The sequence below is a fragment of the Rhineura floridana genome, chromosome 8, assembly GCF_030035675.1.
Source record: "Rhineura floridana isolate rRhiFlo1 chromosome 8, rRhiFlo1.hap2, whole genome shotgun sequence".
Taxonomy (NCBI): Eukaryota; Metazoa; Chordata; class Lepidosauria; order Squamata; family Rhineuridae; genus Rhineura; species Rhineura floridana.
The window spans coordinates 1,598,791-1,622,952 of NC_084487.1; the positions used below are offsets into that span (position 1 = coordinate 1,598,791).

A 24,162-nucleotide genomic window follows, 5' to 3' on the forward strand; every position below is an offset into this window, starting at 1 on the left:
TCTTCTTTCCTCTGCTCTTCCCATCAGGTACAGAATCCTTTGGTCTCTTTTCTTGCACAGTGAATGGGGAGGAGCGGGAACAGACTCACCGAGCCATCTTCAGGTGAGAAGGGACAGTGGGGGCAGCACGGGGGCTTAGCAGGCCCTTCATAGCGGGGCAACAGATTCACATCCGGTTCCCCTGTCTCTGGTATGACTCCCCTTAAGGCAAGGAGGTCAGTGGAGCAGGGCTGTCTTCGTCCTGGCCGCAGCAAAAGCAAATTTACAAATTTGTAACACAGAAAATCTACTACGCAGAGGAAAGGGATTGCCAATTATGCCCCTCACCCTTCGCATAGCAGTTGAAGCTTAACTTCAGCCCCAGAACAAATTTGTCAATACCATACGTCTAAGCAATGCTGTAAATATGCCTCTGAGCATGTTGAGTGTACGTTTCCCTCTCTATTGGGCAACAACAACTGCCCCTGAGGAGCGGTGACCCAGCCTGGAAGCGTCTCCGTTCTCATGCAATATTTATTCAGTTAGTTCTCATGAAATACTCATGTATTATTTCCAATTTATGACCCTCCCTTCCTCCCCAAAGGGAGCCCAGCACAGCTCATCATAGTAAAAGTATGTAAAGGCAAAAACCTAGGAGGCTGCTTTATACCAAGTCAGACCCTTGGCCCACCTAGCTCACTATTGTCTGCACAGGCTGGCAGTGGCTCTCCAGGGTCTCAGACAGGGGTCTCTCTCAGCCCTGCCTGGAGATATTGAGCCTGGGACCTTCTACATGCCAGGCAGATGCCCTGCCACTGTTTCCCCTATATTACAACTTTGTAATCTATTGTAGACGGCAGTCAAAACCAGCTACATGAGAAACTTCCTAAAGCCTGGATAAATCAAAAAGCCTTTGCTTGTTTCCTGAATGCAAGCACAGAGCGGGTGTGTCTGATCTCCCTTGAGAGGGAGCATCTTAATAATGCAAAACACTTTATGCCGCATTATAATTGTTGCTGCCCTTGCAGAGGCATGGGTGGGGGAGGAGAAGGGGGCTGAGCCCTAGAAACAAAACCTGGCTGGCCCAGAGTCCCTTAGAGAGGGGAAGCAGCATGCTGACTGCAGGCCCCCAGAGTCCCCACCTCGCTAGTCCCTGGGCTTTCGTTCCCCCTCCAGGTTCATTCCTCGCCATGAAGATGAGTTGGAGCTTGACGTGGACGACCCGATCCTCGTGGAGATAGAGGAAGATGATTATTGGTACAGGGGCTATAACATGCGCACGGGGGAGCGTGGCATCTTCCCTGCCTTCTATGCCCACGAGGTGGTGAGCCAGGCCAAGGAAGTGACAGGTATGCCAGGGAGGGCAGGTGGCAGAGGGTGGCAGAGGCTCCGGTCCTTCCAGCCTCCTCCCAGAGCTTGACTGTGAGGGCAGGGAGAGGAAGGAGAAGGAGGGACAAGGGGAAGAGTCTCTCCACTCCCATAAGGACGTTTCGGGGAATGTAATGTGCTCCTGCAGGGGTGTGTGTGTGGGGAGTGGTTGCCCTTGAGTTGCCCAGCAGTTATTTGGCTGGAAACCTGAATCGACTGGGCAGAGGGGATCAACGCAGGAGCCAAAAGCAGGCTGTCCTTGACCCTAGCAGCCAGCCTCCTACAGTGGCCTGCCAGCTTTCTTTGGAAAGGCCAGGCACAGGGCGTGCCAGAGGCATCTCCCCCCGGTGACATTTCTCCCCAGCACCACAGAAGGAGGGCACAGTGCTTGCATTTTGATAACGCCACCTTCAGAAGGGGCATTCAAGCCACATTTGAATGCAAACCCCATTCCAAAAATCCAAAAACCTGCCAGCTTGCTGCCAGTCTAGGGCCAGCAGGGACACCTCCAGAGCTTGGAAAAGTTACTTTTTTGAACTACAACTCCCATCAGCCCCAGACATCACGGCCACTGGATTGGGCTGATGGGAGTTGTAGTTCAAAAAAAGTAACTTTTCCACGCTCTGCACCTGTCACTGATATGTTTGACTTGGAGAGTTACTGATGTGTTTTAGCAGCCCCCTTAAGGACATCGGGAGAGCCTGGTGGGTCAGGCCAGTGGCCCATCTAGCCCAGCATCACCAGTGGCTCAGTGGGAGCCTACAGCAGGACCTGAGCGCAAAAGCACGCTCCCCTCCTGTGGCTCCAAGCAACTGGTATTTGGAAGCCTATTGCCTCTGCCTAGGGAGGCAGAGCATAGCCATTGTGGCTAGTAGCCTTCGATAGCCTTTTCCTCCATGAATTTTTCTAATCCTCTTTTAAAGCCCTCCAAGTTGGTGGCCGTCACTGCCTCCTCTGGGATTGACTTTCATAGCTTATCCGTGCCCTTCCTTTGGATAATCTGGATTTCTCCTAAGTTCATTGTTGGGGTCCCTGGCATTAGCTTGTTGCCCAGATGGATCTTGCTCTGACATCATGTGGCAATTTGGATGGGATGTGTCGATAAACATCAGGACACACTGATCTAAACATCTAGCACAGCCTTCACCAACCTGGTGCCCTCTAGATGTTTTGGACTACATCTCCCATGAGCCCCAGGCATTAGTCCAAAACATCTGGAGGGCACCAGGTTGGGGAAGGTGGATTTAGTACAATGTCTTATAGGGATGTCAACATGGTGTTCTGGGGTCTGGCACTGCTTGAGGTGCATCTGGACCTTCGTTGTGGGAACTGTGAGCTGATGCAGTAGGAACAAACTGTTGCTTCTGCCCAAGAGGCTAAGGGCGAAATATCGGGTATTCAGAATATCAGAGAACAGAATTATTAGTAGTATTATTGGTATCGTTTTGCATGCCACCCTGGGCTCCTTTGGGAGGCAGGATGGAACGGAAAGTAAATAAATGAATGAATATGCATGGCACTTTGCAGGGCGCTGTCTTGAGTTGCTGACCATCCCTGTTTACAGTTAGGAGGTCAGAAAGTAAGAGTGCAGTTCTTGTAGGGTGACAAAGACGTGTGAGGTGTGCTTTGTTAGGGTGCAGGCAGAAAGCAGAGCCTCCAAGCTCAGCCAATTGACCCATTTATTTAATCCCTTTTGGAAAGGTTGTTCTGCCCACCTTCCCAAATTCTGGAATCGTGAACCTCAGCTCTGCTGCATCAGGGTCAAAAAGGGCTGGTGGGTGGGAAATGGAAGAATATGGGCACCTAGCAGGTCACCCAGTCTAGTCCCCACAGCGCTCCACTCGGAAGCAAGCCATACATCCTGCCAGGCTACCTGCAAACACTCCTCCTTTGGGTGACAGAGTGTGCAGAGTGGTTGAGCAGGCAATGCACGCGCTGGAGACCTCCTGCAGGCGTGACTCTTGGCTGGATTCCTTGCAGGCCTGAAGCGGAATCCGTGCTGGGTTGAGCATTTCAACGTACAGTTTTTGGGGTCTGTGGAAGTTCCTTACCATCAGGGCAATGGCATCTTGTGTGCAGCTATGCAGAAGGTAAGACCTGGGAGAGGAGCGGTGTGTGTGTGCGTGTGTGTAAAATGCTGTCTCAGTACATCCTCCACACTGTCAGTATTTTGCAGGAGTGATCCAAGAGTCTTTTCCCGAAAGAGGCTCAGTGACCCTCCCGGCAAACGTGAAGCTGAAGGGGCAGCATTGCAGCTTGAGATTGATAGGCAAATGGTCAAGGAATACCTAATCACTTTGAACGAGTTCAAATCTCCAGGGCCCGATAAACTGCATCCTAGAGTATTGAAGGAACTGGCTGAAGAACTCTCAGAACCGCTGTCTATTATCTTTGTGAAATCATGGAGGATGGGTAAAGTGCCGGATGACTGGAGGAGGGCTAATGTCCCTATCTTCAAAAAGGACAAAAAGGAGGAACCGGAGAACTACAGACCAGTCAGTCTAACATCAATCTCTGGGAAAACTCTGGAGCGGATTATAAAGCAGTCAATCTGTAAGCACCTTGAAAACAATGCAGTGATTACTAGGAGCCAACGTGGATTTATCAAGAACAAATCCTGCCAAACTAATCTTATCTCATTTTTTGATCGGGTAACCTCCCTTGTAGACTGTGGGAATAATGTGGACATAATATATCTTGACTTCAGCAAAGCTTTTGACAAAGTGCCCCGTGATATTCTGATTAGCAAGCTAGCTAATTGTGGGCTGAATGGTACAACTATCAGGTGGATCCACAGTTGGCTCCAGAATCGTACTCAGAGAATGCTGATCAGTGGTTCCTTCTCAAAGTGGGGGGAGGTAACGAGTGGGGTACCGCAGGGTTTGGTCCTGGGCCCAGTGCTCTTCAACATTTTTATTAATGACTTGGATGAGGAGGTGCAAGGGATGCTTATCCAGTGGCGTCACTAGGGTTGGTGTCAGCCGGTGAGGTAACTCATGGTGTCACCCCCCATGGACCTCCTCCCGTACCAGACCTAGGGTGCCTAGGGACGGGGCGACTCTGGGTTAGGGTTGCCATATTCCAGTTCCACAAATCTGGGCAGACTAATTTGCATATTATGCAAAATATTTGCATATTATTTGCATATTATGCAAATATTTGCATATTAATATTTGGATTTTCTAGTTGTTTTGTTTTTGTGCCTAGGAATTACCACCAAAAACTTGGGAAAGATGTGAGAAATCTTTTTTTAAAAAAACTTAACATTTTCAGCCTTAAATGCCTAGACTCTAGTTTCCAACACTATGGAGTATTTATTGATTGATTAAGAGGATTTATATCCTGCCCTTCTGCTGTTAAAAACAGAGCTCAGGACAGCTTACAAATATAATAAAAACAATAAAAATACACAATCAATATAAAAACATAATAAAAACATAAAGTAAGTCAGGGCAGCAGCACGGTTAACCATATACGATATATTTCAGAGATGTGGTGGGTGGAGAAAAACAAGAAGCCAAAATGTTAGGAAAAGGAGTCTTTCACGCCACATGCTCAGTTGTAAATACTGTTGCAGCAAGTTTTACAAGTTCCTCCAGTATTCCACTGGTGCAGGCACTCAGACATTCAAAGTATCTGTATGTTTCTTAGGTTTTATAAAAGCAGAGCTTTGCTTAACTCAAAATTTCTTCTCCCTTTGATCAACCACATCTACACAGGTTCCACCTCCATACTCAAAATGAAACTGGGCCTGGAAGTGTGCAACAACTCCACACATACCTTGCTAATTAGATTACCAATGCCAGGATGTCTGTCTTATCGACTACTCTCCTGCCCCCCCCCCCGGGCATCATGAAAGACCCAGCCCTGGGCTCAGAAAGAAAATAAATATCTGGTCCTCTTCAAAGTACTCATAAGCCTCTTGTTTTAATTAAAATAATAATTATAAGTTCTTGCTCTTATCTCTAATGGGAGTTAATTTCCTTGCATATGCTGCTGTTGCTTCTATGGCTGTAACGGAGCGAGGTTAAAGATAAGTGAAATTGAAATAGGAAAAAACCAACACAAAAGGTAGTAACACTTTCCTAAATGTAATACCATACCAACCACAACAAGATTCCTATGAGTAAGGCAGAAAACTGAGCATCTCACAACCTGTCAGGATTCCTAACCAAAAACCAAAAATAGGATAAAGAAATATTTATATAAGCATGACTATCAAATATATTTATTATTTACACAAACTATAAAGATATTTATAGTGCAATCCTAGGTTTATTTATTCAGAAGCAAGTCCCAGTGTATTCAGTGGAACTTACTCAAATAGGGACAGAACTGCAACCTCAAGTGATAAGCAACTTCAATTCTGAATCATGCCACTTTACGCTGTTTTGCAACTGTTTATACTTGTTTTTATGGTTATTAGATTTTAAATGGCTTTATTTCTTGTTGTGAGCTGCCTTGGTTTCCAACCCTACCTCACAGGGTTGTTGGAAAGACTACACACACACACACACACACACACACACACTGCAGATGTATAAATACATACAGCCCATATAATAGTTTATTGTCAAACCAGTTGGTCATTGCAGAAAAATCAGTATTAGTTTCCTACAGAATAAAAACTGCAATACCTAAGTAAGCCCTGCCTACTTGCTTTAAAATAGGACTGGAGGGGGGTGGGGGGACAGAAAGAGAACACAAACACAATTCTTTTTTACATTCACTCCAAAGTCCCATTGATTTTCAGCACATTCATAACCATGTCTACTCAAAAGAAAGTCCTATTGAATTCAATGGTATTTACTCTGGACATATGGGATTAGCAATGCTTTTACCCCTACAAAAGCAAGTATTGGGAAGGTTTTCAAAACACTGCCCAGGATCTGACTCCTACACACAAGAGGGGAAAAAACTGAAATGTATATACTTACCCAATTTATGAGATTTTCAGATAAACGGGGAGGAAACCACCATTTTCTGGCCTTGCAATGAGGTTTACTAGACACTGTCACAGGTCAACCAAACACTTCACTGATTGGCTGCAATCCTGAATGGGTGGGGTTAAAGCTACGAAGTGCTATACAGTAGTTTAAAAAAAGATTTAACTGGGGGACTGACGTTTTTATGTATATCTCGAGAACTGGCCCACCTAGAAATTTTTTTTTTTTTAAATGAAAGCTGAGAATCCGGGCCAGCTAAGGGGCTAAATGGGCACTGGGTGGCATGCAAAGAATCTGGGTAAAACCCAGCTAACCAGGCAATATGGCAACCCTACTCTGGGTGACACCCCCCTCTCATGGTGTCACCCTGGTGCGGTCCGCACTCCCCGCACCCGGCTAGTGACGCCGCTGTGCTTATCGAATCTGCAAATGACATAAAACTGGGATGGATAGCTAATATCTTGGAGGACAGAAACAAAACTCAAAGGGACCATGACAGGCTGGAGCACTGGGCTAAACAACAGAATGAAACTGAACAGTGATAAGTGCAAAGCTCTACACCTAGAAGAAGGAAACCAAATGCACAGTTATAAGATGGGGGATTCTTGGCTCAGCAATACTGCATGCATGAAGGATCTTGGGATTGTTGTTGATCACAAGCTGAATATGAGCCAACAGTGTGATATAGCTGCAAAAAAGGCAAATGCTATTTTAGGCTGCATTAACAGAAGTATACTTTCCAAATTGCATGAAGTATTGGTTCCCTTCTATTCGACTCTGGTTAGGCCTCATCTGGACACCACACTTCAAGAAGGATGCAGACAAACTGGAACAGAACTGGTTCAGAGGAGGGCAATGAGGACGATCAGGGGACTGGAAACAAAGACCTATGAGGAGAGACTGAAAGAACTGGGCATGTTTAGCCTGGAGAAGAGAAGACTGAGGGGAGATATGATAGCACTCTTCAAGTAGATGAAAGGTTGTCACATAGAGGAGGGCCGGGATCTCTTCTCGATCATCCCAGAGTACAGGACACGGAATAATGGGCTCAAGTTGCAGGAAGCCAGATTTTGACTAAACATCAGGGAAAACGTTCTGTCTGTTGGAGCAGTATGACAATGAGACCAATGACCTAGGGAGGTTGTGGGCTCTTCGACACTGGATTCATTCAAGAGGCAGCTGGTCAGGTACCTGTCAAGGGTGCTTTCATTTGGACTCTTGCACTGAGCAGGGGGTTGGACTCAATGGCCTTGTAGGGCCATTCCAACTCTAGGATTCTAGGATTCTAAGTGCATACTAGAAAAGTTAGGTTTGTGCAATTAAAGTAGGTCAAAGCCCTCTATTGCCCTAGTGCAACAAATCCACAAATCCACAAATACTGGTCCAAGCCCATCTATCCCACCTCAATCACTGAGATCACCCCAAGGAGCACTGTTAGCTCTCCCCGTGTTTCAGAAGCCCAGCTGGCTTCAGCAGAATCCGGACATGTGGTGCCACTGCCCCATGCTGTGGAACACTCTTCTGGCAAAGATTCGGCAGGCATCCTTGCTTTTTGACTTTCAGGCAACTCTCGAAGACTTTTTTATGTCAACAGGCCTATGCAGCTGTTTAAATTGTTTTTGAGTAGCCAGTCATTTTTTTAAATGATTGCTCTATACTTCTTTTAATTTGTTTTAATGTTTTTATATTGCTGTGTATCCCCCTGATAGTTGGGAAGAGGGCAATATATGAATATTTTCATCAGTACATAAATTACACACTCATCCTGGCTTCAGTTTGTAGCTTTAAACTCCTGTGCTGTTTAGCTGGCTTTACATGCCACTAAATGCCTCCCCAGCTCCCCCCCCCGAGAACTCCCAAGGAAGGGGGTCTCCACCACCGTCTTGGGGTTGCTTGTTCCCTCCTTGGACTGCTCTTAGTGCTTGCACACATGGGAATGGCTGTTCCAGAGTGCATGCGCTAGATCCCTTTCTACAGTTGATTTGAATATAACCATGGAAGTGTGTGTGTGTGTGTTGGTTTTGTGGTGGGGCTTATAGAATCCCTTTCCGAGGAGAGGCCTCACCTAGACCTGTAGGGCATCCTTCCCCATCCTGATGCCTTCCAGGTGTTTTGGACTCCAATGCTCCTACCAGCACCAGCCATCATAGCCATGGGAGTTGTAGTCCGAAACATCTGGAGGGCACCAGGATGGCAAAGGCTGCTGTAGGAAGCAGGAAGGGGGAAGAAATTAGGCTGAGCTCACATTTAAAGGTGAATCTGCATCACAGTGTGAGAACGGAAACAGCCATCCTTCGGAATTCGGAGAAACATAAAGAACTTGTATGTTGATAGCTGCACAAATGATATTGGCCCCAACATGGAAAACTGTAGTACTCCTAAGACTGACTTAACAAAGTATGAGATGTTAATACAATAGTAGAAATAACTTATTTAAGAGGAAGAGCATCAAGTGATCATTGCCACCCTGGGCTCCTACTGGGAGAAAGGGCGGGATATAAATCTAACAAATAAATAAAAAATATAGGGCAAATTCTGGGAAATTGGTGTCCCATCATACAATATTGTCAAGAGAAGATCTATCTCCTGCAATCTTAAATTGGTTTTGAATTGTTTTAGTTGTGTTTAGTTTACTTGACTTGCTTGAGATGCGTTAGGCCGTAGCTAAAATGAATGATGCAGTATTATAAATGTATACGGCTTGTTTGTTGCACAGCAGGCCTCCTGTTTCTTTATAATGAATGATATCAACTTGCAAACTTCATGGTCATATGATTTTACTCTAACATTTACTTTATTGTTATTCATTTGAAAATAAATTAATAAAGTATAGTTAAATGAAATTTGCACTGAATTTTGCAAAGGAATTCTCTAGCCAAATGATATCTAGGAAAATGCAAAAACTGTGCCAAAAATGCGTGTAAGTGAAAATAACATCAAAAAATTCATTATATTAGGGGAAATTGCATGCAAACACATGAGTATTACAAGAAATTTGCACTAAGATGCTGACGGATTTTCAAAGTGATGTGGAAATGTGGAGCTTAAGATTGGAAACCTGAGCAAGTGAGAGAACCGGGAGGTTTGCCCATTCCTAGAAGGACATCATCGCCTTCTTCTTCCCTGATGGGCGAGGTGCCTCCTCATTCATTTAGAAGTCTACACGGCACTTCTCTTTGATGTTATCCCCCCCCCTTGTCCTTGCTACTTTCCCTTGGAATTCCCCCTCCAAACTCTGTTGACACCCCCACCCCTACTTCCACCCTCCGCTCTGTCTTCTGCAGATTGCCACCACCCGTAAATTAACAGTCCATCTGAGGCCCCCGGCCACCTGTGACCTGGAAATCAGCCTGCAGGGCATCAAGCTCATCCTGACCGTGAACGAGTACAGCCGGGACGAAGAGGTGAGGGGCTGGGGTTGGGATAGGACAGGGCCGGGCGACAAGGAGAGTCTTTGGGGTTCACTTCCTTCGGCAAGGTGCCCAGTCCTGCGAAAGGGAGGCTCGTATGAAGCAGTGCATGTGCACAGAACCCACGGTGAACTTGCAGAAATCTGACCTTGTGTGGCTGTGTGGACTCATGTCTGCCTTTGCATCTCTTGGGAGAGCCCCACAGAAGGAGACTCTGTTTCAGGGCCAACAGAACCTGGACAAGGGGGCCAGATACAACAATTGGCCCTAACTTGGGGGTGGGTTAGAGTGGAAACAGGAGACTGGTCACGCCCCCAACCCATGACGGATAAGTGACAGGAGAACATGATGGGCCCATGTTGCAAGGCTGGGTTGGCCTGAGACACTTGGCTCACTGCAGGGAAGGCTAGGCCAGGAGGCCGACTGGGCCTGTCCCACCAACTTCAGTCTACTCCTAGGCAGTCCCCACCACCTGCCTGCTTTCTTACCAGTCTAGGAGGTCAGATTCCTCTTTTGGCCCTTGTGGAACTCATCATGGAAGAAGAGGAGGATGGGGAGGGCAAAGCTAGGCTGAGTTGGTTCCTCCTCCCATGGGCTCTGGTTCCATTTCCTGTGGGCCTCCCTGCGTCCGCCCTCAGTGGGCACCAGTCATCACTGGTCCACTGTGGCCAGATCCCTGGTAGTGGCCCCCGTTTCCCTGCTCGCCTGCCGGCCACTGTCCCGGACTCACTGGCTGGGCAGCAGTGGCCAACACAGGCATTGCCGGCCCAGAGTGGCCCTCTTGCTCCTGCACAGTGACCTCTCAGTCCATGACAAATGGGGCAGGGGATCGGGGCAGCCAGGAGGAGCTGCAGTGGCTTTGTGTCTTTCAGGGAATAGATGGCTGAACACCCAGTTTGGGACGAATCCAGACTCTACCCCAGGCAATCCCACAGCTCCTCAGGGTCCTGTAATAATGTCATGCCTGGACCACAGGAGGAGTGGAGGCATCCGGTCAGGATACTCCCGAGGAAGCCTCCTGTGGTGCTCTTGCCGAAGGTTGCAGGAGCCATTTGTGATAGGGGCTGGGGGGAAGGGGGGCTCTCTGGGGCATTCTTTGAGCACTCCCTCTTCTTATTCCAGTTTGAGCGCTGCAGCCACTTCTTCCAGATGAAGAATATCTCTTTCTGCGGTTGCCACCCCCGCAACAGCTGGTGAGTTGCTCCCTTTCCCCAGGGAAAGCCCAGCTCCAGAGGTAGAGCTGGCCCAAGAGAGTTTGCTGCCTAACTCTACTGCCATCTGAGGCAGGAATCCCCTCTCTGGCGGTACAAATGCAACAACAATAAGTGAAAGGGAATCACCATGTGCTGCTCTTTCATGGCACCCCAAACCCACTTCCAGAGATGGTCCCTTCCCTCTTCCTAATGGATGGGCCAGCCTTGCAAGGTCTCCATCCAGCAACTGTGTTTGGGGGTCCCACCCATTCTTTGCTTTATTGCCCAGTTTACGGCCCAAGGAAAGGCCCAATGAACTGTGCTGTCGGCCACCTCTCTGTTCCTGCTGACATGCCTGTCTCAATAAGGCACCAGATGAGAGTCTCCTGCAGAAGTGAAACTGGTCTGGTCCTGTAAGATGCCTGCTCTGGCTTCTTGGAGAACACTGGCAGAAGTTGGAATGAATGAATTTCAAGAGTGACATGATGAAGATCTGTATACATGCACGTCAGCGTCTAACAGTCTGTCACACTAGAGTGTGTCCAAGAGATGGAAGCCAGGATAGGGTTGTGCAGACTTGATTTTCAACAGGGGAGGGGTTACTCTCTGCCCAGGGGTGGGCAGGGAGGGGGTTTATCCACGCCACCCTGCTGGCGCCCCCTTTGACGTATGGCCACATAAGGGAGCAGCTGTCATTCACTCCACTGGAGCCCCTCTCAGGTATTCTGACAGAGATGTCTCTGGATCCACACGTCGTTTCCAACACCTGCTTGTCACATTGACATGGTACATTGACATGGTACATTTTTAGCTGTAAAGTGTGTGTGAAATGGCCTAGTTCTGCCTAGATCTCTTTTCCGGCATGTGTGACTGAGGGTGGGCTTTGCAACTGGGCGGCCAGAGAGCTCCGTCTGGTTCTCAGTGCAGTGTTAATAATCCTCCTTCCTTTACAGCTACTTTGGTTTCATCACGAAACACCCCATCCTGAGTCGCTTTGCCTGCCATGTCTTTGTTTCCCAGGAGTCCATGAGGAATGTTGCAGAGTGTGTTGGGTAAGTGGAGGGGGGTGCTGCAGGGGAGGGGGAATCCCTGCTGCTGAAGTAATAGGTGCCACAGCAGCCCCCATTAAAGACAATGTCAGATAGATTGTTGATCTTGCAGGCCACTTATTATCTTCCCAGCCCAGCCTATACTAGGCATGTGGTCAATGGCCTCATCTAAATTAACCTTCCTCAACTGGGTGCCCTTCAGATGTTTTGGATGACAATGTCTGTCTTTGGGCTGACGGGAGTTCTCGTCCAAAGTGCCTGGAGGGCACCTGGTTGGGGACAGCTGAGCTGAATAATTTGCCATGAGCCCAGCCAAGGACCCGCCTTGCTCCCCAGTGGATACAGGTGGTGCCAATCTGCCAAGTTGCAACGTAACCACAACATAGTTACTTGGTAGAGCTGGTTGTCCGAGTTCCATCCTGCTGGCTATTTTGCCACACATGTGTGGTCAGCTGATACTGATGAGGGAGCCCATGCCAGGGTTATTGGGTTGCCTGGCTGGCTGCTCGGGCTTGCCTTGCCGGCTTGGCACTCTGGATGCACTGCTCCCTGACGTTTGGTCTCATATTGGGAAGCTCCATCATGGTGTGCCAAGTGGGCCCATGTGTTCAGGAGGAGTGGGCCATATGAGAGGCTGCACGGCAGGGCCGGTTCACACCATTCTTCTGGCACGGTGGGTGCTCCTTGAAGTCCCCCCCCAGGAGAGCTGAATAGTCCACTGTCTTGGTAGAGCTGCATTCTGGTGGTTGAGATAGTGTTGAGCCACCTTTCCAGCCAGAGGTCCTGTGCCATTTATTCCTCCCACTTATCCATTGATGGATGGAGGGATGGTACAAGGCTGCCAACCTGCCTGCTTTCTCCTTGGGGAAGGGGGGCAGCTCCTGACGTGCAATTTCTGTTGCATGTGCAACATCTCGGTGAAAGTGGGTGGCACTAAGTGAGCCTCAGTGGGCTCACCATGGAGCTCATTTGCATTTCCCCCCAAGATTGTTCATTCTTCTGAAGGAGAAGCCTTGGGCTGTTGCCCAGCGGCAGAGCAACTGCCTGGCATGCAGAAGGACCCAGGCTCCATCTCTGGCGGCATCTCCAGGACGGGTGGGGAGAGGCTCCTGCCTGAAACCCTGGACAGCCGCTGCCAGTCAGTGTGGGCAGCACTCAGCTAGATGGACCGATGGCCTGCCTGAGTGCCAGGCAGCATCCTTGGTAGTGGTATGGAAATTTGTATAGATATTAGCAGAGATCGTCAGCAGTCTGAGCTGCGTGTGCGCCAGCATGTGCGTCTACCTAGTGGCAGGCTTTTACCCTGCACTGAGATCACGGAGACTTAAGACTTAGTAAAATAAGAAAAGCGACTTTATTTATAGAAATACATAGTGGATAGAAAGGCAGACCTAGTTCTAACTAAGTTGGAGGTGCCATGCCGTGGGAGTCGCCCTCATGGATAGCAGAGAGAGAGCAGAGACAAAGGTGTCTCCTCTCTCTTGGACGATCAAGAAGGAAGAAGGGAAGGGCGGAAGGAGGAGGGGCAGATAAGCTTCCCTTAAGACTATCAGTCTAGCAAAGGAAGGAAGTCAGGCAGAGCATCCCAGGTAAAGGTAGCCAAGCCTAGCCATCTGGAGGACCCTCACTCTGTCTCCCTTCTGGAACATCAACAAAAGAACAAAACGGGAGTTGCTCTGGCCCCACTTCCAACGGGTTGCTCCCCAGCCTCCCAGAAGCCTGAGGCTGCGTGTGTTTGGAGGGGGGAGGAGAAGGGGTGGGCTGCCAACTGGGGGGAGGGAGAAGAGACGGGGGGGCGTTATTGTTAAGGGGCTTGGCTCCGGCTCCTTTCCTCTCCCATGGGGGGAGCCCAGGGCTCCTCAACACATGGGGCAGGGAGGGGGTCTTTGTGCTGCCCTTCCCCCAACCCAGTGGGTGCTGCCTGTGCTCCTTCCCCTCATACTAAAGACGCCAGCTCTGCCCAGGCGGCCGACACTTCCACAACTGCTGACTCCTTTTCTTCCCCTTCCAGCCGCGCCTTTCAGGAATATTATCAAGAGCACCTGGAATTTGCTTGCCCCACAGAAGACATTTACCTGGAGTAGGGCATGATCTGGGGGGCCTCCTGCTTCCGCACCCCATCCAGAGCCTCTGCCCCAGTGCCCCCAGACCCACGACTCTGCCGGGCTCAACCACAACCCATGCCACTATTTTTGACCCAGCACCCTGCAGTAAAAGGGGGCCAGGGGCAGAGAGGTGGAGGGGCATCAGGTGTTGGCCATGTGGTTGCAACCTGACATCTCCCCCTCTCTCCACCTCCTCCTGAGTCCTCCCCCCACCCAAACTTCCAAAAGTGACTGGAGAAGCAGCTGGAGGTGGATCTGGGGAGGGGTTGTTCTTCCCCATTGAAGCACATGAGCAGGATGAGACCGATGAGGGTGGTGAAGAGTCTGAGTCTGGGAGAAGGGCCAAGCAGCAGCTGCGTGGTCAAGGAGCCGGCGCTTTTCCGGACGGCTGCAGCCTTTGCAGGGTGCCCCATTTTTGGGCTGGGAGGAAGGCTTTGAGCATGATGGTGAACGTCTGTCTGGCCCCCTCCTCTGGAAACACATGCCGGGGGGGGGAAGGACCAATGTCTAGCTGCTCCCCTACCCCCCTCCTCTAGCCAAACTCAGTTCCCTTCTTCTGGTTTGTGTGTGGCTGGTGGTGATGGTGGGCAGAGATCAAGGACCCCCTCCCCGCCTCCCCTCCAAGGTGTGTGCCCCCCATTCCTGGGCCAGGGCCCCCTTCTCCATGCCTCATTGCCTTGACTCCATGTTTTCCAAGTTGGTTGCCCTCACCTGGGGGGGAGGGGGCACACAGCTTCAACTCATGCCATAAGAACCTCTCCCCCCCCGTCCCAAAATTGCATCCCTTTCTGCTCTCTCCGCTCTCAGGCTGCCACAGACACAGTTGGGTTTGGGGGCGAGTGTTTAAGAGAGGAGCCTGCATGCTGCATGGGGGTCGAGGAGCCAAAAGGGGTGAGTGGGTGGGCAGCTCATTGCTGTGGGGGTGGAGGGGCACCCATTCGTCCTGTCCTGTGGAGGGCCCATCTGCCCCAACACCGAGCAAGGTCTTTGCCCTTGCCTCGATGATGCTGGAGGCTCTGGCGGATGCCCCCCCTAGCAGAAGGAGAGGGGAATGCTGCTGTGGGTCCACTCGTGCCCTCCTCTGTCCCTCCCGCATTTCGGACTCTGCAGGAGGAGCCCGTTGCCTTTTTCCTCTGCTGCTGAATCAAGACCATATCTGGGGGTGTTGGTCTGGGTTTGGCTCCCTCTTCTCTTTGTTGGCCCCACCCCCTCCCTGCCCCATCTCTCTCTGCCTTTCCCCCTCTGCCCACCCACTGCTGTGTCCTTGGTGACCTCCTTTGCTTGCCAGCCCCGCCTGTTTCCACTCAGTATGACTAGCTGACCGACTTAGCGCTCACCGGCTGTCTGTATATGTTAATGATATTTATCTGTAACTTCTTTAACCAAGCAGAGCAGTGATCTGGTCAAACCCTCTCTTCCCACTGCCTTGTCATGGACTTGGTCTTTCAATAAAATATTCGCTTGGTGTCACCACCTGGACTTGCCTGTGTGTGTTCTGTTGATAGAAGTGTGTGCGGTGTGCTCCATGCTCATCGTTCCCACATGCAACCTCTTTATAGGACATTTTGGACACTGACCCTGGGTGCACTGCACTCTGGATTTAGCACCTCGAGGGTTAACGCGGCCAAGGACAGCAAGAGGAAAGTATTGCTTCAAAAGGGAGTTAGCATATTTATCTGGAGGATGTTAAAACAGAAGTTATTTGGCATAGACTCTCAACAGCAACATACTAGCAATAGGTTAGTTTCAAAAGAGTTAATGCTCCTCATTCAAGGTGCCAGATCTAAAAACACAGGGACGCATGCAGAAAAACTAGGATTGGCCAGGGGAAGTGAGAGAGCGAGAGAGAGTGCAGAGCTGTGAAGGGCTGGGGGTGGGGGGAATGGAAAAACTGAAAAAAGTGGTTTTACATTTGAAAAAAATTAACCTGGAAAAAGCCCATCCCCCCCCCGAATTTTCCTTGTTTTTTGCTGGGCCTTCACACCCCACAGTGGGGTGGTGGAGGATGTAGGATGAAAGCAGGGAAAGGGGGCACTCTGATGGAAGAGGGTCGGATGGGAAATGGATGCCACCAACTGGAGCCACTTGCTTGGGAAACAGGCGGAGGAAGGGCATTTGGGCAATGATTTTATGGGGCCGTGGGAAGGCTTTAAGCCTGGCATAAATCAAAAGAAAACAGGCAGGAGATCTTGGGAAAATGCCAACTAATAGGGCCCAGACCTGGAGTGCAAAGAAGTTCTGATTCTGCAAAGAGCCTGAGTGATTGGCTGTGGGTTGTGAGGAAAGAGGGAGGTGATGTTTTGGGGGGAAGAGCCCAGCAAGGGGGGGGTGGAGGGAGCACAGGTCGGCTCCAACAAAGGAGGTTTCTGGGCCAGCCCTTCCGTTAGGCAGAGTGAGGCAGCTGCCTCAGGCAACAAATGCTGGAGGGCAGGGGGGGCAGTGGCAAGATGTTGCTTGGGGGAATCGGCTGTGCATGCCATGCCGCCTGCCCTCTGCCCCCTAAACTCGCCTGCTGCCCTCACTGCCAGTGCTCAAGTAAGACTCCGCTGTCAGTCTGATGGGCTTCTGAAACTGGGGGAGGAGGGGAGGGCCTTCTTTTTTCCTTTCTGTCAGGTGGCAAAATGCCTTGGGCCAGCCCCAGCTTGCAAGCAGAAGATGGGGAGTCCTCGAAAGGCTGGGATGACTCAGCTAGGAATAAAACTACAAAAAGGCAGTGACTGGCAAGGAGCCAGGGTGGTGCAGGGGGGGAAGGGGGTTGCCCTGTGGAGCCAAGAAAGAGACAGTGCATGGGGGTTCCCTGGGAAAACCTGAGGCAGAGGGGAGAAGGGGGTCCAGCCAGCGGATGGGCTTGCCAGGGAGGAAGGGAGCGCTGTGGGTGGGTAGGTGTTTGCTGGTAGACCACACTGACCAGCGTGTGGGTCCCCAAACCTTTCTTCAGAGCCCATCTGAAAAGTGTTAATGGTCTCCGTGCACCATGTGATGATTTTTATGGCCTCTTGTAGTGATTGTGATGCACTGTGCTGGATGCTGGATGATTTTTAATTGTTATTTTAATTATTTCATTTCTTATATTTTACCGTTTTACAATTTGCATCCCATAGAATTCAAACAGCAATGCAGTAAAATACCATCTAAGAAATCAAAGAAGCAATGAAAATACAATTAAAAATCATGATGAATATTTAATGTGGACATGCCACGGCCTCCCTGAATGAAGCTTGCAGGCCACTCGCGGTCCACGGGCCACAGTTTGGCAGCCTCTGGTCAGGCCAAAAAGGCAACTGCAGCGTTAAACTCCTCCCCGCCCAGGCCAGGAAGTGCTCCCCTCCCACCTCCTTGTTCACATCCAAAGCAGGCCTGGCACGTGCGGAGAGTGTCACCAGAGTAACAGCAAGACTTATCCTGGAGCCCGGCTCTTATGCAGCAGACTCCGCAACCCCTTTTCAGGCAGTCCACGGCATACAAAGACTACAAAAGGGCAGATGCAGCCACAGGGCCCTTGCCAGTCACTCCAATGATTATTTGTATTGTTTTCAATGATGTTTTATGATGTGTTATTGCACATCTTCCAGTCCCTGATATTTTATGCTATAAAATAAAAGCATCCAGGGCCAAATTACATGTTATACGTAAAGTAATGTAACTGTAGACTGATGGCCAGCTCCTTCTGAGAGGTGCCATTTGGATACCTCCTCCTACCCTTTTTCTCCTAACGTCTCCCTCTGAAATATTGAAAATGTGCTTTTGCAAAATCTGATCCTTTCAAAAATTTTGCAGCATGAAAATGCCGGCCTTGCAGCCTGTCTTTGTGCTATGCTGCTGATCCAGCTCCAGGAGTGTATGGCCATGTCCTCGCACAGCAGAGAGCAAAGCGTGTGCTTGTAGCTCACTAGGCATAATGCTGGCTTTGATTTTCTTTTTAATCCCTTTCCTGAGCTAGCTATCCACTAAAAGCCCAAGATCCCCATGGCAGCAATCGGGTCCCACTGACAGAGCCCCTTTCCACCATTCCACTCATGTGTCCACCATGTTCCTTTGGAGAGTGAGAGCAGATTGGGGGGGGGGCTGAATACTGGGGCTGGCGGCTCAAGAACTGGGTGCCTTACTTATTAGAGATTCCAAATTGTACTCCTGTACAGTAGGGTGCCCATGTTTCTTACTTTACAGAGGCCAGTCCTCTAATTGAACAAGGTGGGGGGACTTCCAGTCCCTGCATAGGTCCAGGTTTGGCCTGGGAGGTAGTTTTCCCCCACCATGCCCATCTGCCCCACGACTGATGCCATTTATGATGTCAGGAGGGGGGGCAGGGAAAGACCTGGCTGCAAAGGGACAATCAGCATCTCTAAGTCAACTCTTGGTGGTTCCTTTGCAAGTCAGGCTTGCTGACAGTGCATATTAGCTGACTGGGGATGATATGGAGGTCCACTGGGCTTGGCTGCACTAATGAGCACCCCATCAGACCTTTCAGTGGACCCGTTTGAAGTCCATTTGCAGGCACTGTTAGCAAGACTCCTCGGTAGACGCGTGATTCACATTCACACATTCTACAAGTGAATTAGGATCTTTAGACATTGGCAATAGTGCAACTTGGCAGATTTACCCAGTAATTTGCACTCACACAGACCTTAAACATGGGGATATATGCAGAGAATCAAAATATAAACATTTAATACTTCAAATGGGGATAGCTCAGTAACAATATGCATGAGGGAATTAGCAAAATAAACTTAATCATAACTAAATCCACATACATACTCCACCCCTCTCTCTCTCTCTCTCTCTCTCTCTCTCTCTCTCACACACACACACACACACACACACACACACAGAAGCAAGCACACAAGGAATACAATGTGGGGTTGGGTTCAGCACAACTGAGGAAGGCACACTAGCCTGCCCTTTCTCTCTCTCTGGGGTCACTTTGCAGACTAGACCTCCGTCATGTGCAGCTGGGCAGGGAGGACAAGGATATGGCTTCTGAAACACGGTCTCATACACACACGCAGTCAAAGACAGGCAGAGGGAGCAGATGTGAAGGCTACAGTTTGTAGGGAAAAGACCTCAGAGGACAGGACAGAGAGCAAGATAGACCTTTCCCAGCCCTGGTGGGCAATCTGGAAGTAGAACTGGAGCGTGCAGAAATTCCTGGATTAGCCAGAGAAACAGCAAATCCAGCAGGCAGGCACTGGAAAGGCGTCTTGGATTGCTGCTTTGCAAAGATCCAGAGCAAACCAGGAAAAGTAGTGGAGCCCTGAAAAGAGCTTTTCAAGCAGCTTCAGCAAGCAGGGACCTCTGTTTCAGCAGGCAGGGGTCCAGAGATAGTGAGGGAAAAGCAGGGGAGAGTTGGCCCCTGGGTGCTGGTGGGCTAAGTGACTCAGCAGGCGATTTCAGGCACAGTGATATTCAGCAGGGTGGGTGACGAAGACACAGAACCAAGAACAGTGATTCAGCGGTAATTTCATAGTGGAATTGGACAAACAGCAACCAGAACCCAGTACCCAGAACATGGCTCTAGGAGTTCAGTTTTTATACCTTTCAGGACAGACTCCTCAAAGGAGAATGCAGAATGGATTGGATCAGGCAAGTGTCCTTAATTTTCAGTCGTAAGGTCAGCGTAATGGGCTTTTCTTTAGTGAAGACAGGTGGTGGCATTCACCTTTTAGCTAGCTTGGTAAGATTTGAACAATGGGCTCCTCTTCTGAGGGCCAAACCTTTGGGATGACATTGATTGGATTGCCAATGGCCATGTCCTGTTCATATGGCAGGCAACATCCTCTCCCTTGAGATGACAACCTTAACCCTTTCAGCTACTTTTCCCATCAGGTCCCAAGCAGCCTCTTTGCAAAATGAACCAAACTGAAGCCATTTCAAAAATCATATAGGCCATGTTGGGGTGGAGTGTCGCTCAGGTTTATAGACTCGTAGCCAGCCTGCCAACAGCACAGTTGGGATCCAAACCACACCCGCAAACGGACTTCAAAGAGGCTCGTTGAAACTGCTGATCGGTGGATATAGCAAGCTTCTTTGAGCTTTGACAGGTGGGCAAGACCACCCACCTATCAAAGTTGGCTTGCCGGGGGATGGAGGAATTAAAAAGTCTGGCCTGTTGGCTGGATCCGCGTTCTTTGCCCTGCTGTAATTGAAGAGCTCATCAGTCCAAGTCCAGGTAAAAGGCAAAGAACCACAGCAAGGGTGAACTGCAGGGGACTTGAAGTGTGCCATCAACACCTGGAGAGCAGACTGAGCAGGCCCACAGCCCACCTGGTCACAGGCTTGGGAAGAGGTGTAGGTGAGCGGCGCAGCACCTGCTGCTCAATCCGTGGTGTCTCCAGCGAGGGCTGGGGGGGCTCCTGTCTGAAACTCTGGAGAGCCACTCTCAGTCATTGTCGTAGACACCTCTGGACTAGATGGCCTGTTGGCCTCAATGGAGGCTGGTCTGTTAGGGCAAGTGAGGCACTGACCCATCAACCTTAGCCAGCCCTACCTGCCCTGCCTCCTGGCTTACATCCAGTCCAGCAGGTGGCCCTGCCAGCCAGCTTCCTCCTCTTCAGTCTCAGTGCTCCCCTTGCTCTTGTAGAACTCAGCAGGGAGGAGGACTGGGGGGGGGCAAAACTAGAACTAGTTGGCTCCACCTGTCATTGGCTGTTCCTCTGCCTGTCATTAGCTCTGGCTCCGCCTACTGTTCGCCTCTCTTCCTTCCGCCCTACCAATCCCAAGGGACACCAGCCACCACTGGTTGGTCTGACTCAGTAGGGTACCTTCCTATGCTTCCCACAGAGGTGAGATGTATCACATTTCTATTTAAGATGAACTTGGCCCGTTTGCACTGGTTGCCGATTTGTTTCCAGGCTAGATTCAAGGTGCTGGTATTGACCTATAAAGCCTTACACGGTGCGGGTCCGCAATACCTGATGGAACGCCTCTGCCGCTACGAACCTACCCGTGCACTTCGTTCGACATCTAAGGCCCTCCTCCGAGTACCGACTCATCGAGAAGCTCGGAGGGTAGTGACAAGATCCAGGGCCTTTTCGGTGGTGGCCCCCGAATTGTGGAATAGTCTCCCCGAGGAGGTACGCTTGGCGCCTACGTTGTTATCCTTTCGGCGCCAGGCTAAAACCTTCCTATTCTCCCAGGCATTTTAATTAATGTTAAAGTATTTTAATGTTTTAATGGTTTAGTGATCTTAATATTACATTATTGTTATTATGTATCTGTATTTTTTATATTTTGTGATTTTTGTTGATTTATTGTATTATCTTATGTTGTACACCGCCCAGGGAGCCATTGGTTATGGGTGGTTTATAAATGAAATTAAACTAAACTAAACTAAACTTAATACAGGAGAGTAAATACAACTTGATAGGTATAGCTGAAACTTGGTGGGATGACTCCCATGACTGGAATACAGCAACTGAAGGATAAAACTTGTTCAAAAAGAACGGAAGGAATAGAAAGGGAGGCGGATTCACACTATACGTTAAAAATATATATCCCTGCACAGAAATACAGGAGGATGAGCTTGGTAGCCCCACTGAGAGTCTGGATTAAAATTAATGGGGCAAGAAATAAAAGGAACATGGTAGTTGGAGTCCACTACCGACCACCCAATCAAGGAGAAGACGAGGATTAAACTTTTGCAAAGCAAATTGCCAATGTTTCGAGGAGGCATGATGTAGTAGTAATGGGGGACTTCAATTATCCCAATATCTGTTGGGAGACAAATTCTGCCAAACACAGCCCCTCCAAGAAATTCCTGACTTGTGTTGGAGATAACTTTCTCCTACAAAAAGTGGAGGAAGCAACCAGAGGATCAGCTATCCTGGACTTGATTGTAACCAAAAGAGATGATTTGGTGGATGATGTGGCAGTTACGGGAACTCTGAGGGAAAGTGACCATGCTATACTAGAGTTTTTTATTTTAAAGGAAGCAAAAGCTGAGAGTAGCCATATGTGTACCCTGGACTTCAGGAAAGCCAATTTTAATAAACTTAGAATGAATTGAATTGAATAAACTTAGAACAATGATAATGAATAAACAATGATGGCAAGCGACCCTAATGAGAAAAGGAGTCCAAGATGGGTGGCAGTTTCTAAAAAAGGAAATTCTAAAGGTACAATGGCAAGCAATTCCAACAAGGAAAAAAGGGGGGAAACAGCAGAAGAAGCCAATGTGGCTTCACAAAAAGCGTAGAGATGACCTGAAAACAAAAAAGGACACATACAGGAAGTGGAAAGAAGGCCAGGCCACAAAGGAAGAGTACAGGCAGGTAGCACGGAATTGCAGGCATGGCGTCAGGAAGGCTAAAGCTGAGAATGAGCTGAGGTTAGCGAGAGATGCTAAAAGCAACAAAAAAGCTTTCTTCAGGTACATCCATAGTAAAAGACAGAGAAAGGAGATGGTGGTACAGCTACTGAATGAGGATGGCAAAATGATAACAGATGACAAAGGAAAGGCAGAAGTGCTCAATTCCTACTTTGGTTCAGTCTTCTCCCAAAAAGGGGCCTATGACCCTCCTGGGAAACATGAAGTAGACGGGGCAGAATTGGAGCTTGAGATTGATAGACAAACAGTCATGGAATACCTAGTCACTTTGAACGAGTTCAAATCTCCAGGGCCCGATAAACTGCATCCTAGAGTATTGAAGGAACTGGCTGAAGAACTCTCAGAACCGCTCTCTATTATCTTTGCGGAATCGTGGAGGACCAGTGAAGTGCCGGATGACTGGAGGAGAGCTAATGTTGTCCCTATCTTCAAAAAGGGCAAGAAGGAGGAACTGGGGAACTACAGACCAGTCAGCCTAACATCAACCCCTGGAAAAACTCTGGGGCAGATTATAAAGCAGTCAATCTGTAAGCACCTTGAAAACAATGCAGTGATTACTAGGAGCCAACATGGATTCATGAAGAACAAATCCTGCCAAACTAACCTTATCTCATATTTTGATTGAGTAACCTCCCTTGTACACTGTGGGAATGCTATGGACATAATATAGCTCGACTTCAGCACAGCTTTTGACAAAGTGCCCCGTGATATTCTGATTAGTAAGCTAGCTAAATGTGGGCTGGATGGAACAAGTAGATCCACAGTTGGCTATAGAATCGTATGCAAAGAGTGCTTATCAGTGGTTCCTTCTCAAAGTGGGGGGAGGTAACGAGTGGGAAACCGCAGGGTTTGGACCTGGGCCCAGTGCTCTTCAACATTTTCATTAATGACTTGGATGAGGAGGTGCAGGGAATGCTGATCAAGTTTGCAGATCCTACAAAATTGGGAGGGATAGCTAATACCCTGGAATACAGAAACAAAATTCAAAGGGGTGTTGAAGCTGGAGCATACATGTTATTGAAAATAACAGAATGAAATTGAACAGGGATAAGTGCAAAGTTCTACACCTAGGAAAAATAAACCAAATGCACAGTTATAAGATGGGGGATACTTGGCTCAGCAATACTACATGTGAGAAGGATCTTGGGATTGTTGCTGATCACAAGCTGAATATGAGCCAACAGTGTGATGTGACTGCAAAAAAGGCAAATACTATTTTAGGCTGCGTTAACAGAAATATAGTTTCCAAATCATGTGAAATATTAGTTCCTCTCTATTTGGCACTGATTAGGCCTCATCTTGAATACTGCGTCCAGTTCTGGATACTGCACTTTAAGAAGGATTCAGACAACCTGGAACGGGATCAGAGGAGGGCAATGAGGATGATCAGGGGATTGGAAAGAAAGCCCTATGAAAAGAGACTGAAAGAACAGGGCATGTTTAACCTTAAGAAGAGAAGACTGAGGGGAGATATGATAGCACTATTCAAGTACATGAAAGGTTGCCACAAAGAGGAGGGCTGGGATCTCAATCGCCCCAGAGTGCAGGATACGGAATAATGGGCTGAAGTTACAGGAAGCCAGATTTCAGCTGAACATCAGGGAAAACATTCTGTTAGAGCCATACAACAATGGAACCAATTACCTAGGGAGGTAGTGGGCTCTCCGACACTGGAGGCATTCAAGAGGCAGCTGGACAGCCATCTGTCGGGAATGCTTTGATTTGGACTCCTGCATTGAGAAGGGGGTTGGACTCGATGGCCTTAGAGGCCCCTTCCAACTGTATGATT

At 48.9% G+C, this 24,162-nt stretch overlaps 1 protein-coding gene across 1 annotated transcript in view; it reads left to right on the forward strand.

Moving 5' to 3' along the window:
• Positions 1–15,509, forward strand: part of MAPK8IP2 (mitogen-activated protein kinase 8 interacting protein 2) — a 60,865-nt gene extending 45,356 nt beyond the window's left edge. Inside the window, exons 6-12 of the mRNA XM_061637955.1 lie at positions 28–103; positions 1,156–1,328; positions 3,328–3,437; positions 9,578–9,697; positions 10,826–10,896; positions 11,850–11,948; positions 13,957–15,509. Of these exons, the coding sequence (XP_061493939.1) occupies positions 28–103; positions 1,156–1,328; positions 3,328–3,437; positions 9,578–9,697; positions 10,826–10,896; positions 11,850–11,948; positions 13,957–14,029 (722 nt within the window). The 3' untranslated portion in view covers positions 14,030–15,509. The remainder of the gene's footprint in view (positions 1–27; positions 104–1,155; positions 1,329–3,327; positions 3,438–9,577; positions 9,698–10,825; positions 10,897–11,849; positions 11,949–13,956) is intronic.
• Positions 15,510–24,162: the final 8,653 nt, after the last annotated feature.